The sequence below is a fragment of the Myripristis murdjan genome, chromosome 24 (assembly GCF_902150065.1).
Source record: "Myripristis murdjan chromosome 24, fMyrMur1.1, whole genome shotgun sequence".
NCBI lineage: Eukaryota > Metazoa > Chordata > Actinopteri > Holocentriformes > Holocentridae > Myripristis > Myripristis murdjan.
In genome coordinates, this window is record NC_044003.1 from 12,631,970 (window position 1) to 12,650,652 (window position 18,683).

The following is an 18,683-nucleotide window of genomic DNA, read 5'->3' on the forward strand; positions in this document are numbered from 1 at the left end:
GAAAAACACCATATATGTCACATTCCCAGTTTTTAAACAGTGTTGATGTGATTCAGGGTGAATTTTTCCTTTAACAGCAAAATCTTGTCCCTTTAGTTTTTAGCCTGAACTCCAGAACAATCAGTGCGGACTTGTCTGAAAATTTCAGGCTGTGCACCAGCTCATGTGGGGCCAACAGGTCTGAAATATGGGTTGGTGCTCACCCTACTTTAAAATTAATAAGTAAAATCTTGAACTTGGTTCTAAAACGGACAGATTACCAATGAGGAGATGCTAAAATGGGGGTAATGTGATTTTGTCTCCTAATTGTACATAAAAGCCTAGCAGCCGGTTTAGAGAATTGATGTCCCCTGGTAGCGCAAAGCAAAAAGGATTTTCTCCCAGCAGTATTCCCCGTCAATGAAGAGGAGACCAAGTTTCAAACTCAAACTGGGGCATGATGAATAAGTAAAGGTGCCTGGATGGGCTTTTAATGGCTCCCCGGCCCATCCAGGGCCCTCTGCCTGCCTCGAGAGAGCCCTGCTGGCACAGCGTAGCTAACAAACCACTGCTGCTCCTGTATTAAATGAACATGATCACAGAGAAAGAGAAATGCAGGAGAACAGGAGAGTAGGAAGAGAAACAAAGGTAGAGAGAAAGAGAGAGGCAGAGTTGTGGAGACGCAGCATTAGTGTGATAGTGGGGATAGCAGGACGGTGTTTCCTCCGCATTCGGCCGTGGCGAGCTAGGATCATTTTCACATAACATTACACAATATCACCACAGCTAGAGAAAATGTAAATTGAGATTAATAGTTATGTTAGCTAGATTTCCTTCTGAGACACAGAAAAGTTATAGTCGTGATGTTTACAATTAACTTTTCATCAATATGAAGCATCCAAAGAAATGTTTTCAGCACTGCAGCGGCTCAAAACCAGAATTCATCTGGGACCAAAACTAAAAGCACCCCTTGGAACCATTATTGCATGAATCAAAGTTGGCAAACAGGTAGAAAGTGACAGAGGTGATACAGGATGATGAACAGAGAGACTGGGACTTGGGATAGAGGATGAGGAAGCTGCCATGTGTTGTGCATGGTCTTATTTTTGAGAATAATTGGGTGTCGACTGGTCTAATTATGAGAATTAGACCAGTCGACACTCTTGTGGACTCTGAATGACAGGGAGATTAAAAGTCTCTCCATTTAGGCACCTGAGCTATTTCGACACTCACATTGAGCAATTAGGAAACTCTTGACAAATCTCTGCCTTTTCCTCCTCTTCCTCTTTTTAAAGAAACTCTACCCATTCATCCTCCAGGGGAAACGGCGCATGTGATTAAATCTCTGCCCTGCCAATTAATTCATGGCTTCATAAATATACAAATGTGCTATCAAACTGGAACTAGATCATCCGACAGAGACAGGGGAGCTCTGAGTCTCCTCACTGCGAGCTCTGCTGTATCCTGCTCTATAAATTATCCAGCTGTTGGCATGCACCACTTCTTTAAACAGTGCTGCACACCATCAAGCCCCAGTAAATCATCAGATTATACACATCCCCATTATTAACTATGTGGCTTCAAAAGAAGCATAGTGTGCTGCTGACTTGACTTGCGGAGATAAAGAGGGAGTTTAATGATTCATAAAATGTAGTTGGAGAATTGAGGGGAGAAGAGAGATGAGTTTTTGTTGAATACTGTCTAACTTGTTTGCCTTAGCCTTTATGCACTTCACTTAGCTGGATCCATTGTGCCCAAAAAATGTTATCTATTTTACATAATTGCTCAATTTGACCATTTACATCAGGTACAGTGTCAGACGTAGAAAAGCAGACTAGATTGTCTTGCAATACTTTTCAATATTTTGCTATTATCCAGTTGGAACTAACTGTCCCTCAAGACTGAGGATCGGGGAAGGGACAATAAATTGGACTCTGTCTGTATGTTTCACGCAATTTCTAAGCCTCTGCTGACTGGTTTTAGATAAAACTTGGGAGAAAGGTAGATTTTGACTCTGGGGTCCAGCATTGTGAATATAAATTTGAATGGCCCACCACAGCGCCACCATTAGTCCAACAGGGCCCAAAGTTGCATGTTCAACATCTCAGACTCAAAATTAAACTGATTGACCCGCCACAATGCCGCCAACAGTCCATAACTTTAAGCTGCAATGTCTCCGACAACACACATCACACATATAAAAAATAAACAATTACACCTATGGGGCAACTTGCACCAGCTGTGGAGGTCACGGTCACTGTTGACTCATTTCTGGAACTCACTGTATTGTCCCGTGTGGCAAACCAGCTCCATCTGGTATTCCAAGCAAGTTAAAACCAACTAAGAATGATTTGCAAATCATTTTATGCCATGCATCTGCTGCACCTGCCTCCCTGTCTGTTTTCAGTGTAGCATCTGCAAAATTAATAATATACTTGAACGGCGCTGACGCCTTAATCTCCATAAAAAGGTTTTCCTCTGCAGTGCATCTGACTCGGGCCATGTAAAGATAGGCCTTTCAATACACAGAGTAAAGCTGTGGAACATTAATTTAGCATAAATTCAGATTTCGTCCCATTAGGTGTCCCTCCGGTGGCTTGGGAGTTTTGATGAGGTGTCTGGATTTGTGCCATCTGCTGAGAGAGGACAGCGAGAAGACAGAATGTCATTTTGCCTCATCACAACCTCCAGTGTGAGAAACAGCAAAACATGTCTGCGAGGCCTTGCACATTATTCATGTGTGGAGGATTGAATAGCTTTTCTCCCCATCCCCACCCCCACTCCTTCCCCTCTCTCTCTGCGTCTCCCTGTATCCCAAATCCAATCTGTTTTCCACAGTTCAGTTGGGATAAATATGTTAAACCTTGCATTGTATTGAATACAGCACATTAAATGCAGTTGCTGTATTCTGTCAGGGTCTCTGTAAGCAGTAAGCTCTTGGAACACACACACACACACACACACACACACACGTGCACAAACACACAACTTTTAACATTTTGCATTTTTGTGGGCTAAAAATAAACATGGGGAGATTGTAGGAAAGGCACAGGAGACTAGTCTCTATGAGGATTTGAGCCTAAAAACAAAATTTTACGTTTTTTTTCTGTTTCTTGAGTGACAGGAATTGTAGACTTAAGGGTCAGAGAGATTTTGACCCACACATACACACATACACACACACGTGCACACACACACACACATGCCCCTACCCATCACCCAGAACATCCTATCTGTGCAAGGTAATTGGTTCTGTGGTGAGTCATCCCCTAATTGGTGGGTAGCTGTCAATAGCACAGGTATTTCAAGGCAGTAGCCTGGAGCCCGCATTAGAGATAGAGAGACAGAGAGAGAGCAAAATATAGCCCGAACCCACACTGGCTCAGACTCAGCAGAGCAGAAAAAGATCAGAGTTCAGAGCGGCACTGTTTATCTGTTAATTTGTTTTTCAGAGCCTGTGTCCCCTCCACTGGTATTTTCCATTTCTCTGAGCGCCCACTGGCCAGCTGCATGTCCAAATTAGCTGGGTAGGGGTGGAAAATTCTCACAGAGAGTTATACATGCAAACAAACAACCGAGCAGAGGGGATTGTGTAAAGCCGGCGATTGATGTTGAGGCGGTAAAGTTGAGATGTCTATCCTCTCAAATTGGGGTTTGTTACTGTGGACGGCGGGATAAGCCACTGACTAGTGTTGCCAAGCTAATTTAACAAGGGAGAAGTGGAGACGACTTACTGCCTCAGGTAAGGCTGGAGGAGACAGTTGCAGCTGAATTTCATTTAAATTAAAATCACACACATGTCCTCTAATGCTGTTTGGTCTTCTCAGTCAATCAGTCGCACATACAACAGCCTAATCCCATAACAGCAAAATATAGATATCCATCTTAGGAATTCATTTAGCCCCATATTCAGTGTTAAGATCTTATTTGTCTAAAAACAAGTGAAACAATCTGCCAGTGGGATGAAATGATGCCACTTGTTTTCCATGCAGTTTCACTTGTTTCAGGGTTTTGTCTGTTAACAGGTGTGAAAATGTCAAAAATACGACTGGACAAGGCAGATCAGCCCACTAGTATCAAGAAAATGACACTTAATTCAATATATTTTTTGATTAGGATTGGAAACAAGTGGGATTATGTCATCCTGCCGGCACATATTTTCATTTGATAAGAAAAGCAAGATTTTGACACTGAATATGAGACTAAATGGGGATTTGTTTTTTCTGTTTTCCTACTTTAGTATTTCACTTTATTGCATATTAGTGCTCTGTATATTAGCCACTCAGTGCATCCAAAGCGCTTTTCTCTATTGTTCTGACTGATTTTTTAATTAATTTATTTTTTCCGTGTTCATGGTACGCCTCTCATGCACTCCAACTGTGCCGGTCCTTGCCCCACTGTCGCTTTTCATAATTGATTAGTGGAACACATCTTGTTAAAGTTGGAGTAGTGTTAAGTGAATTTAAGTGTTAATGATACCACTCGTGTGCGCAGTGCCATGCCCCGTTGTGATCCGAATCAGAAATGAAGCGTAAATTAATTCATTCTGTTTGCTGTACTCTTTCCAAGACATACAACTGAAGATTATTTATGGTTACAACGCTGCTGCTGCTGCTGCCGCTGCTGCCTGAAAGCAAGCCAATACAAAGCAGAACGATTCATTCAGCAGCACCCCGAGCGATACAATACAATGAAACCTATGACAGTGACAGCCGCTGCATCACCAGAGCGGCACCTCCCACTCTAGACTACCCCACTGTTTCATTCAACTTCTGTCTTTCTTGCTTCTCCGTAATCCTTTCCTTTTGAACATCTTTCCATTCACTAACCATATCCTCCTCCACTCCTCTCTCTCTCCTCCATTTTTGCCCGCAGTGATGGGTGGGCAGACCGTGACGAGGTCGTGGAGGGCTACGAGCAGGAAGCAGAGGGAGGAATCACCATGAAGCTGCAGTCTGCCGTGGTCAAGTCCTTTGACAACTATTTCTTGAAGCTGCGGCTGGACACCAACACCAGAAACCCCTGGTTCCCCGAGTTCTGGCAGTACCGCTTCCAGTGCCGCCTGCCGGGCCACCCACAGGAGAACAAGAACTACAAGAAAGTCTGCTCTGGTGCGTGAATGATCAAAGTCTACCACCTGAATTTTTTTTTTGTGTGTGTGTGTCTGTTTTGGAGCAGTCGGTTAGATTTGAGAATAAGAAAAAAATCCAGTCCAAATGAAAAGGAAAATGCAGTCTGTCTTCTCATGTTTTGCTTCCAGGCGTTGCCCTCCTCTCTTTTATAAAACTGTCAGAGAGAGGAGAGAGGTATTTGCCTGGATTCCACAACTCATGCATAATAACAAAAAACTTATTTTTCTCCCCTTTTTCTTCCCTGAATATTCTCTCTGCTTGCCCACAAAAGGTGATCACGGTAAATAGAATTGCTGACTTGACAAAATAGTTCATCATATTTGCAAGAAATACCACAAAAAAAGAACACATATATAATCAAAGCTACATTAAAATGCATTGATCAGCATGCTTTCAAAAACAAATGATAAATGAGAAGAAGTGACATAGCGGATTGTAATATAGCTGCATATGACGACTCATTCCTGTGTTTTATTTTTACATTATCGTTGAACATATTTGATTGAGAAAAAGCATTTTACACTGAACTTCAAAAAGACAAGCTATCAGACCAGTAGAGTTATGGTTGCTCTTCTATTATCTGTTATTGCTTTCTATTACATTTTATACTTCTTTTATTCCAAAGACCTTCAAGGTGGTAAGTGAATATTTTTCGCCCATGATTGTGGTGATGATTTTTATCCACCTGCACTGTGTAGATTTCACTCCTTCACAACAAGAAGAGTTTGACTGATGCGTTGTTGGTCCACAACACTCACACCAATCTTGGAATTGTGCCTTAGTGAAACAGAGGAGACACGGTGGAATGGTATTGGCACTTTTAAGGTTTTATAAAGCCTGAGGTGAGGACTGTATCAGTCAAACTCTGCTGCAGAGCACTGGGCTTGTTTGAACAGATTAAATAGCAACCTTGCACTTGGAGTGCACAGAGGAATGGCCCACCCAGCACCCACTCTTCACCCAAGCCCCTGAGACGCTGTGGTCCGTGACAGTGTTGTTTCAAGACAGATCACACCCTCAGCCACCGATGTGCATGTTGTTGTGAAAGACAATGTGTGTCTGAACTTCAAACGCACTGTCTAGGCCGAGGAAAACACGTAGACACATTTTTAGAAAGTGAGAAAAGTTTCGTAGGATGTAAAAAACATACAAAGCAAACTTTGGTATGAAGAAAGCTTTTTTTTCTTTTTCTTTTTCTTTTTCTTTTTTTTTTTTTTTTTACTTTTGCTTGAGTTTCTTCGCCCACAACACACTCTGATGACTTTGTAACATTTAGACTGTGCGACAGTGCTTTAAGATGGCTGACTATCGAGTGCTTCCTGGTGTCCAAAGCCTTAGCATTTTCCCTTAAGTGTTCCTCTGCATCGTCTTCCCACTAAGCCTCTGGACACCATGTTGTGATTTCTTTACTGTATGCTGATCATATTTTGCTGCAAAAAATTGATTTCTGTTTTTCTGTATTCTGTTTTTCATGCCTGGATCAAAGATCACTCTGTTCTGTGCAGTGCTATAATGGTTTTGCAGCACAATATTTGTCATGCCTTTATTTCCACAGTGCAACTTCACTTCAAACACGCACGCTGCAAGGAAATCATCATCTTAACAAGTCATTTCATGTCCAATTCAGTGTTAAAATCTCATGAAAGTGAAAAAAGCCAGTTGGATGAGATAATCCCATTTGTTTCCAGAGCTAATGGACTAGAATTCAAGTGTCATTTTCTTGATCTTAGTGGTCTGATCTGCCTTGTTGCACCATATTAACCCTCCTATTATGTTTGGGGTCAATTTGACCCCAGCCAATGTTTAACGTCTCTAAATAAATGATTAACATCATTTTTTTTGCTTCATATTTAATGAGTGTTCCTAATGTAATGGGCACTACTGGGTAAACATGAAATTGACATGATGATATGTTTTCAATGTCCTGTACACACTTTGTAACGCATTGGTTATAAATGACAAAAATCTGTACTTAGAAATAATATAAAGCCATTAAAACACCAAAAATTAATATTTCTTTCCAATTTTAGATCAATCAGTGAGATTTTATGGTGATTTGAATATTTTTCCATTGTCGCGTAATAGGAATACTGGATGTATAAGTAGGGGTGGTGGGGAGTTATGTTTTATTTAAAGGACTATTTAGGTAATCAACAAAGAAACATCAAGTACTTGACACATAAACTTTGGTAACAATATTAGTTATAATAATTTTGTGAAAGTTTAAACTGCAGGGGTCAAATTGACTCCAAACATAAAGGATGTTCAAAAATGTGAACATAACAGGAGGGTTAATGTTTGCTCCCAGAAATATTCTGAAGTTAAACTGCATCAAAAAAGAGGGATTATCTTATCCCACTGACAGATTTTGTACACTTGTTTTAAAAAAAGCAAGATTTTAACGGCGAATATGAGACTAAATGATTTGTTAAGATGGGAAATTTTGCAGTGAAAAACAAACAAGAAGGCTTTCCTCAAAGACAAAACTAGATAGAAATCTTATCTATGTTCTTCTTTGCCCCCACTAACAGGAAATGAGAGTCTGCATGAGAACTATGTTCAGGATAGTAAGATGGGATTTGTGATCAACGCCATCTATGCCATGGCTCATGGCCTCCATGACATGCACACTGAGCTGTGCCCGGGGCAGACGGGGCTCTGCGAGGCCATGGACCCCATTGATGGCAGCAAGCTGCTGGACTACCTGCTCAAAACGTCTTTCAGGGGAGTCTCAGGGGAAGAGGTCTATTTTGATGAAAACGGAGATACCCCGGGCAGGTAAGAGGATGAGCAGGGTGAAAGACTCGGAGGTTGGAATGGAGAAGCAGGCAGGAAAATGGGAAAGGGGATTTCATGTCATTGAATTGGTTATCATCTATGAATCTCTCGCTTCTCCCTCTCTTGCTCATTAGCACACACGCACACACAGACACACACTGACACACATGCACACACACGCGCATCTTTAGCACGTAGGACTGTAATGAGTTTGGACTGGAACAGATTCAGTGTATCGTCTGCTGCGGCAGTTGTTTTCATCTCCCTTCAGTACAACAGACAGCACTTGACAGTTAGAAAACAAAGCCCTGTCATCCCCCAGTCAGCTCGAGGTCAGGTGTAGCAGCCAGAAACATGGTCACATCCTGGTTCAATATACAAATGAGGCCACCGTGTGCACTGGCACGAGCTCTTACCTCTGGTTGCTCTGGGTTGTAAGCTGTTTAAGTGACTCTGGATAAGAAAAGAGGTTTGCTAAGCCGCAGAACCGTTATCATTAAATTACCTGTCACTCGCCTTTTCTCCCCTCACTCTCTAGTCTCCTCTCTCCCCTTCTGTCTTGCACTCGCTGTCTGTGATCTCTACCTCTCCCTTGTTCCTCCTTATCCCCTCTCTCTACCCTTCATTCATGTTGTACTTTTTGCCTTCTCACTTAACAAACTCTTCTCTACTCGTTATCTGTCTCCTTCTCCACTTCCCTTCCCTCACCCTCTCTCTCAGGTATGACATCATGAATCTCCAGAGTGTGGGTGATGGTCACTATGACTACATAAATGTGGGCTCCTGGCATGAGGGCATCCTGAACATCGACGACAACAAGCTGTGGATGAACAACAGTGAAGTGGTCCGTTCAGTGTGCAGTGAGCCCTGCTCCAAAGGACAAATCAAGGTGTGGACCAGAGCTGCATCAAATCAGGACACGCAAATGTTGCCTACAGTTTGTTTTAGGCGACGACAGCACCAAGTGGGAATACTTAGCCACCAAGAGCCATACAATGTTTTTTGAGAGGCACTGGCTGCTCTGTTTTAATGGACTTAAGTAAATATATAGTGCTGAATCCTATAGTGATTACTTCCATTTAATTTCACATAATATGGTTTAAGGCAGAAACAGGTCAGAGGGTTAAGAGTGGAAAATACAGACCATAAGCAGAGCCGCAAAGTGTCACAGGTTATTTGTATTCTGCAGTAAATAGCAATTTGCATTGTGTTAATTGTTTAATATGCTTGTGCTCACTTTACTTTGATTCATGCAATTTTCACTTTCTGCTGAGATTTCATTTCTAAATGACCTTCATTAGAGCAGATACACCATGCTTAATTTTGCACAAGACTTACAAATTAATTCCCTTGCCTTTCGCCCTACCTGGATAATGACACAGCCGGCTAGTCGCAGTAAATAATAAACATTGGTATTGAGTCTAGCTAGAGGAAATGCCCTGATTTGCTTCATCAGGGGCCAATTGTTTTCAGTCTGGTCATACTCTAAGTCCCCCTGAGGGAGGCTGCATCCTCTCTCCTGCCTGCTCTAGCTTTCCTCTCACTCTGCTTTGTTTCCTGCCCCACTTGTCACCCTATTTTACATATCACAGCGCTGGTAACAGCTTCTCTTGGAGTATAAAGTAAAAGTAGCTGGCCTTGTTTTAGAAACAGTGTGTCTGGGGCTCAGGAAGAAAGCTGTCCTAGTGCAGGTACCTTGTGAAAAGCACCAACAAAAATCTCTGGTATCCCTGTGCATTAATTTAGGTTTGGTTTAAGTGCAATCGATCGCTGATCCTGGCTAGGCTGGTGCTGTGGCTGCTGGCTGTGGTGTCCTCGAGTCCTCACGGTTGATGTTTGGCCTCTATGTGTGCAGGTGATTAGGAAGGGGGAGGTGAGCTGCTGTTGGATCTGTACCACCTGCAAGGACAATGAATACGTACAGGACGAGTTCACCTGCAAGGCCTGTGAGCTGGGATGGTGGCCCGACGAGGAACTGGAAGGTAAGGGAGACAAAAATCAGCTGGTTTGAGCCGAACCCAGACCTGTCAGCCCTAAAGAACAAAAGTCACTACATTGATTTCGCAATGCAATTGTGTTTACCTTGTGTGCATGTGCAATTACATGTGACAAAAAAATGCACCATGTCATACTGTAAGTGGAAATACAAACAAAAAAACAAAACAAAACAAAAAACTCTCCTGAACAATTTGTGTAAATACATCAATTATCAACTAGCCTACTTACTGATGACATTGTACTACCTAAAACTGTGCTTTACCTCCGTGCTATCAATTTTCATACAAATTGGAGAAAATTGCTAAAGAATGTACCACAGAATGTACTAGATAATGTCTCCTGAAACAAGGGACATAAACCAGAAAAACACAGGTCAAGCTCCAAATTAAAATTTTTTTCCTTTTTACAGTAATTTATAATGTACAAGCTAATTAGAATGTGTTTGTAATTCATAACAGTGGACAATAATAATATAACTGGTGGTAAATATCACAAAAGCTCATCACATGTCCTGAATTTGTATTTGAAGCAGTTTTGGAAATAACATGATATTTCACTTTCATATTGCAAAATAGTGAAATAGTTTTTCCCTCAAGGTCCTAAAGAGTGAATCACTGGAGCACCGGTCTGTACTGTACCTGTATTTTGGCGATGTGTCTTGGTCTCATAAATAAATAAATAAACAACCAAACAAAGAGAGCCCCCACTCTTTTGGCATATTTAACCTGTACAAGTGTATGACTGTGAAATTGCATGGCCCCTATGCTGAGTGCACAAAAGTTGGCGGGTCTGCAGTCCGCAATCGTTTTCTCCAGCAACCAGGCATGGACTGGCCATCTGGCATACCGGGTATTCTCCCAGTGGGCCGCTGGGTCTGTGGTTCTTTTTTTTTTTTTTTTTTTTTTTTTCTTATGGAGTGGCCCATGGCTGATTGGCCCACAGAGCAGGGAGATATTGTGTGATCGGCCCTGTGAGCAGAGCACAAACCTTTTTTTTTTTTTTAAACTTAGCTACGAGGTTAATAATAATACACACACACACACACACACACACACATGCACACACACACATATATATATACATATGTGTGTGTGTGTGTGTTTTGGCTATGACCAATATTCCCTGTCATAGGCCCAGTCATAGTGACCCAATATGTGAGTATCACCCTGCATCCTACTGCTCTAGTGACAGTCTGTCAGTCAGGGCAGCTCAGCAAGTGTGTGTGTGATTCACGGGCCTGGAACCGAGCTAAAAGGAAGTAGCTTCAACACCACAACTTGTACCTTCAAATGACACAGACTTACAAACATCTTCGAAAACTGAAAAAATGCATCAAGATACAAAATAGGGGATTTAAAAAACAAAAGAAAAACAACAACAACAATATCAATTATACGGAATCATTATCTTTTTTTAATGGAAATCTTTTTTTACCCCAATGTTCATCATAATTACAACAAAATAACCCCTAAAATACAACAAATTCTTTTGATCTTTTTCCATCTTTACATGATGTTTACTATTATTCCTTGTATTAAGAGCTCAGTTAGTCAACTAAAGCATGTCTAAAGTATGTCTTTAGTCATACTTGATGGTGCTTTTTCGGTGGTGGTGGTTGGCCTTATTTACTTTTGGATCACAGACTGAGCTGTTGGTATGAAGTATGAAGGCATATGATGATGTGACATCAGTCAGCGGGGAAAACTGTGTGTTCATTTGCATCTTCTGCTTTTAAAATAGAGTTGCCCTCAATGCCTGGGCCCAGTGTTGTACATTAGTGAACATTTGCTGTCATGCAGGCAGGTGGTGGGGTAGCTGGTGGAGCTGGTGTATTCATGCAGTGTGGGCCAGTGGTTCATTTGGGGGCTGTAGAGAATATGGAAGGTGTGCCTGTGCTTGTGAGCCGGTCTGGGGCCACGTTTTGGTTCCCGTCCATCCGTGCCAGCAACACTTCCAGTGCCTCCCATACTTACACCTGTGCTATTTCCTGCCCTGACACTCCTACACTCTTTATTTTACTCTCTGTTCATATATTTGCTCACAGCTCTTCCAGCAGCAATATCACTACCTCTTTTGAAACAGTGCCGACCCTTGTGGATAAGCTCAATCTGGATCTCGCTCTCAAGCACCCTCTTCCACCCATACACCTATTCATACTGTGCACCCTGACACCTCAGCTGCTGCGTCTCGTCATCCAGCTCCTGTGACCCTGCTCTTTCACTGCTTCCTAGCTGCTCTCTCACAAGGGACTGTGATAAATTACCTGTCTTTTTTTTTTTTTTTTTTTTTTGCATAATGCATTGATATTTTCCATGGCTATCAGTCTCTGTGTCACTCTGTCACTCTCTGTCAGCAGCTATCTTCCAAATATGTTCATTTATTTCATGATGATATATATATTTTTTACTTGAATCTCTCTTCAGCTGCTCTCTTGCAGCTGTTGCCACCCCCTCCTCTGCATACCTGCCAAAAGTCTCTCTCCACTTGCCTTGCCCCCCACCCCCTCCCAGCTCTTTGCCTTGTTGTGACCCAGTGGTTGTTTTGAAAGAGATTTATAGAGTTGAGTGCTGCTCTCAGCTCCCAGGTGTAAAATCCTATTACTGCCGTGAGAAGCTTGGGGATACATTTCACCAGCTTGTCGAGGAAGAAATTCCACCGTCACTCTCATTATATGTACCTACCTGGAGAATACTAATAGGGAGAATCATTATGTGATTCCCGTAGAGAAGTTCTCATGTCCAAATGTTAATTTAGGCCATGGCTTTTGATATAAAATCACTCAATCATGCCGTTTGTTGTTTCTGTCAACTGCCAATGTGCTCCGAAGAAAATGTACATTAGAGGAGTGAGTTTTTTCTTTGAATTATTCACTATAGGTTTTAGAATAATAAGGGATTTGAGGATTGTGTAAGAAAGGATGAGTGCATTTCGTCTTCGCTCCCCTTGTCCATTTGCACAAAGTGAGGCAGATTTCTCGACAAGCTGAGCTGCGTGGTCAAAACAGTTTGTATCTGTGACACTTCCAAGTGTTATTCGCACTCTTTCACGGAATCATGTTTCATTAATATTTCCGCAGTGTAACTACTGTTTCACACCTTGTCATTCATATTCACACCATGTCAGAGTGGGCTAAACGACACCATTTGTCGCTTATGTACCTGTTCATTTCTTAGCCATTTCATTACCACACCTTTGTTAATTTAGTTTCATTACCTGTTCAGTTAACCATTCCACGTAATAGCGACAATAAACATTACTATTCTAGCTCTGTTTGCATTTAGCATTATCAATCAGTCAATCAGACTTATTTATATAGTACTTCTTATACAAATACATCTTTTATTGTGCTTCACACAATAAAACAACAACTAAAAACAAAAACAGAAAAAACTGCATCTGAGGAAATCTCAGCACTTTGCAATGAGGAAACACCAAAGGCAGGGTTAAGACTCATAAAAACAGATAAAACACAAAATAGGAAAATAAAAGCAATAAAATGAGTAATGTATGAAAAATGAGAAAACAAACAAACAAACAAACAAACAATCCTGGCCTGTTAAGCATTCAGTGGTTTCAGCAATAGTGTTGAAGGAGCTATCAAATGCCAGGGGGCGAAACTGCTGATATTGTTAATATGTATTTTCTGAATGTTTTTTTTTGTGTATGGCCAAATACATTTGTTGATGCATTCATGTACAGTGGGAAATGACTGTCTGAGATATTTAGGGTTCCCACCCTGTAGTGATGGAGAGAGCCAAATACAGTCTAACGAGAGGATGGCAACAACTATCTTACAGTCTTTGATGTCCTGTGTCCAAGATGCAGGTTATATGAAGAGACAAGCGAGGTTATTTATAAATTCCAGATTAACTTTTTGTGATTTGGCATATGGGGAGTTAGCATTAATGTGCAATCCAGAGGTGGGTTTCTCCATGCATTGCCTAGCCTGTGATGGCAGTGACTGTAATGCTATTAGGCACTGCACGTAATTTATGGGTTTTTAAGCTGGGGAAGTCTGGGGATGTCAATTTTCTCCCATTAAGCTCTACCCACTTCCAGTGTGTGCTGGATGACAAATATGTGCGTCATGATGGGCAGACTGCAGACGCTCAAGTACAGTACCACACACACATCCACACACACACACACACACACACACGCACAAATGCACACACGTGCACGCACTCGCGCGCTCACACACACACACGCACACATCATGATGAGAGAGAAATCTGACAGAACTAGAGCTTTGGGATGTGTATGATGACACTTGTAAATTAGTTCCTGAGTAATTTTAGGCCATCTTTGAAGTGCTCTGATCTCTGCTACGTACCTCTTGACTTCCCCAATGTCTCAGAATCTGTGCGTCGCTCTCCTCTCTCCTGCCTCTACACTGTGTGTTCACTGATTCCTTTCTTTGTTCTGTTTTCCCCTGCTTTCTCAGCGACACAAATACAGTATGTACACATCAGCAAAAGATTAACCTGACGTCTTCTCCTCTGCTCTTCCCAGGTTGTGAGCCGCTTCCCTTGAAGTATCTTGACTGGGCTGATGTGGAATCCATCGTTGCCGTGGTTTTCTCCTGCGTGGGCATCCTGATCACCTCCTTTGTCACCTTTATCTTCATCCAGTACCGTGATACGCCTGTGGTAAAGTCTTCCAGCCGAGAACTCTGTTACATCATACTCGCAGGCATCTTCCTGGGCTACATCTGTCCGTTCACCTTAATCGCCCGCCCCACTGTGGCTTCCTGCTGCCTGCAGCGTCTCCTGGTGGGCCTGTCATCTGCCATGTGTTACTCCGCCCTGGTGACCAAAACCAACCGCATTGCCCGCATTCTGGCAGGCAGCAAGAAGAAGATCTGCACCAGGAAGCCTCGTTTCATGAGCGCCTGGGCCCAGGTGATCATTGCCTTCATGCTGATCAGTGTCCAGCTGACTCTGGAGATCACTCTCATCATCCTGGAGCCCCCTGAACCCATCAAGTCCTACCCAAGCATCCGTGAGGTCTACCTCATCTGCAATACCAGCAATGTAGGCATGGTGGCGCCACTGGGCTATAACGGCCTGCTAATCATGAGCTGCACCTACTATGCCTTCAAGACGCGGAACGTGCCGGCCAATTTTAATGAGGCTAAATATATTGCCTTCACCATGTACACTACCTGCATCATTTGGCTGGCCTTTGTGCCCATCTACTTTGGCTCCAACTACAAGATAATCACCACATCATTCTCTGTCAGCCTGAGTGTCACTGTGGCACTGGGGTGCATGTTCACACCCAAGATGTACATTATTATCGCCAAACCAGAGAGGAACGTCCGGAGCGCCTTCACCACATCTGATGTGGTGCGAATGCATGTCGGAGATGGGAAGTCTGCAGCTCCCTGCGGGAGCAACAGTCTGCTCAATATGTTCCGCCGGAAGAAGAATCCATCTAACACTGCCAAGTGAGTGACCTTTTACGTTGGTTATGTTATTGTATTAAATGGTAGTTACTGGGGTAGCTGGCTGTATTCAGTGACGGTGTGAGGCCTAAACACTCAAATGGTGCAGTGACCCATCCAATGATGTACTTGTGACATTTGTTGAACAACAGAATCAATTATTTTCCAGTGATACATTCATTTATTTTTTTTATCTTTGAGGGAATGTCATGGCACTTGCTCTCCAATGTGGATTATATTCTCTATATTCTCTTCTCTATGTCTATATTTTTCTATATTTTCTATATATATATATTTTTCTGTTTCTATTTTATTTTATTCAAGAATTTCCCAATTTCCCCATTTTTTCTAGAATTTCCAAATAACAATGAAAACAATAGTCTATCTATCTATCTATCTATCTATCTATCTATCTATCTATCTATCTATCTATCTATCTATCTATCTATCTATCTATCTCTTCTAGTCAGTCTATTCTATAGTCTTTTTCCCAAGAGGAACATGGTCATGTAGCCAGTTAAATTCACCGAACAAAGTATAAACATAACAAACTGACAGAGAGAGCAACATTGTGGATTATTACCAGGAATATTTGAGTGTTCATGCACCATGCTATCGATCCAAAATTGTCTTCCCAGCACCCTAAACTGTTTAATAAAACATGTATTCCTAAATGTTTAGATGGAATTTAACATCTATAGAGTGATTGATATGACACATCCCCCCTTCCCCTGAGAATATGATAAGACTACAAAATGTTATCACTGACGTTAAGTTCAATTTGATAGAGCAGGAGGTTTGGCATTCATTGATTTAACACTAATGGGCTATGCATGATTAAAGTACAGATTTTACTGATTCTCATCAGATGTAAGACTTGCAAAAAAAACTTTCTTGAGATCCACAGCAAAACCACATGGACAATTGCCTAAAGTAAGGTGTGGGACAGACTATAAAAGTGATCCTAGTATGTTTAAGTGTTGTCTGTCACCCTTGCTATGTTGTCTTTCTAACCTTTTCAAACTGGACACAGTATTGTCTGCTAGAGTGTCATAGGCTGGCAAATGTTGAGGCACAGGGTTAGTCAACTCCTGACCTGGAGAGCTGCAGTATCAACATATTTTTTTAATACTATACATTATCAGGCAGGGACGTTGAGAGCACTCACCGGCCAAATGAAGACAAATTTCGGCACTTGTGACAAAGTCTGTCTACTCTCAAGGCTGGAGCAGGTAACCAGTCCTCATTCAGGTTGGCTATCTGCTTGAGTTTGCTGAGTTGTTTTATTTGAACAACCAAGTGAAATGGTGAATTATTGGAACCACTGACCACTGTGACTGGTGAATGAAAAGGGTAATCTCCTGCTCTGAACAAAATAGGATGATGTATGTAAAGCTACCCAGGTTGATCATTGGCTGGGGGGGGGGTTACAAACCACCACTCTCGTTTCTGCATTTGAAGATAATGTTTTTTGACACTGCAACCCTCCAAGTAGGTGATTTGCCACCCTGCTGCTTTTGGTTTATCCTGAATTACCCTCACATTTAGCAATTCTCAGCATGAACGCCTCTCTGCCCCCCCTCCCTCCCCAACTAATCACATTAGAGCCAATCCTAGCTCCCTCTGCACTAAACTCTGTGTCATCTTCAGACCAGTTCAGGCATCACCAAAAATACTTTGCAAGTGCATGTGTCCCATTTCAGCTCTATAAGCACTTAGTTAAACAGGACAAAATGAGCTGGACAGCCCCTAATGCTGTGAGCTCGGTCATTTGAAGATCATAATGCTCTGTTTGCAGTACATTATGAATCCGTGTATATTTGTGTAGTGATAAATGCAATACTGTTAAAAGGTCATGAGTGAATCCTTAGCAATGTTGTTGATGTAAAGTCATGTGGTCTCAAAATAAGTATTTTAACATGCATCAGAAATGTTGAAATGCTGCCAGTCTGTTGTGCCACTGTTCTTTTGATGTTGTTGATGTTTTTGTCTGCAAACTTCTCCCGGTTTTCCTGTGGTAGTAACTTGGGTCTTTATCTCGTTCATAGTTCTAATGGCAAGTCTGTGTCATGGTCTGAATCAGGTGCAAGACACCCTCCGAGGGGGGGGAATGTGTGGCACAGACTGTCTGTGCATGTGAGGAAACAGGAAGCCGGCTCGAATCAGATGGCGGTCATCAGGCCCCTAACTAACACCCCCGACCCCCACAGTTGTGAGCCCACCACCCACGACCTTGGCACAGACCCCCACCTCCCCCAAGAGCTACCTGGCGCTAAGGCTCTATACAACCTGGCAGAGGAGGACGACGAGGGGGATGTGCAACGCCCTCTCTGGACTCCCACGTGCTCTGGACCGATCCAAGGGCTGGACTCCGATTTAGATAAGCCGACTTCTTATTTGCCCACTAACTTGATGAGCTGCACCACTGAGCGCTTGAAGGGGGCAGTGGTGGAAACACACAGCTCCAATGCCCCTGCACTGAATGATAACACCACTAAGGAGGCAATCCCCTCCAACGAGCCTTTGAGCTTGGTCCCCTCTCAGCTTCCTTTGGCCCTACAAGTGGGGGCCTTTGGAGAGGAAGGGCCAGAGGGTGAGGACCTGGACCTCTCACACAGCTACATGTTTGATGCCAAGGAAGAGGAGGAGGGGGAAGGGGATGATTTCACTCAGAGCAAGCTAACTCTGGAGGATTCCCTGGCTCTGTCTCCCCCCTCCCCCTTCAGAGACTCGGTGTGTTCGGGGGAGTCTGGCAGCGGCTCCCCCGTCGTTGAGTCGATCCTCGGTAGCCCTCCGAGCTCAGTCTACACCTCAACTCTCCTCCGAGACTTCGCACAGAGCTCCTCAACACTGTGAGAGCAGAATGGGCACTGACACAGTCGCTATCAGCACACTTTCACATCACACAGACATGCATTCCCTACGTACACACCCCACATACATGCAGATGTGCCTGCACGCACACACACACACACACACACACACACACACACACACATACCTTATATACACATTTACAACATAGATTAATCATTTCAAGTTTTGAAAATTCCTTTGATTAACATTTTCTTTTTCTGAATTGCTCAGTCATTTGCTTGCTTGTATTTTAAAACTCTGCTTTTATCAAGGAGGTGTTATTCAAAAGTTAAGAAATAGGAATAAACACCTGGAATCATCCAGAAGCTCATACACTTGTGAAGGGCTGCCAGTCCATACAGTATAGCCTTTCTGTAAACTCTGAAACTGGGAACAGTGCCAAAACTAGCCAGCTCTTCTGCCAAAATGTGACGGATTAAGCCAAGCTGAGAATCGTAGTAAAGGATGTAGCTATTGTTTTCATATTGTTGTGC

At 42.6% G+C, this 18,683-nt stretch overlaps 1 protein-coding gene across 1 annotated transcript in view; it reads left to right on the forward strand.

The window, feature by feature from the left end:
- The window catches only part of grm1a (glutamate receptor, metabotropic 1a), a 34,505-nt gene extending 16,266 nt beyond the window's left edge, over window positions 1-18,239 (forward strand). The window contains exons 3-8 of the mRNA XM_030047102.1: window positions 4,855-5,090; window positions 7,643-7,889; window positions 8,610-8,778; window positions 9,745-9,871; window positions 14,400-15,336; window positions 17,382-18,239. Coding sequence (XP_029902962.1) covers window positions 4,855-5,090; window positions 7,643-7,889; window positions 8,610-8,778; window positions 9,745-9,871; window positions 14,400-15,336; window positions 17,382-18,189 — 2,524 coding nt within the window. The 3' untranslated portion in view covers window positions 18,190-18,239. The remainder of the gene's footprint in view (window positions 1-4,854; window positions 5,091-7,642; window positions 7,890-8,609; window positions 8,779-9,744; window positions 9,872-14,399; window positions 15,337-17,381) is intronic.
- The last annotated feature ends 444 nt before the right edge of the window (window positions 18,240-18,683 follow it).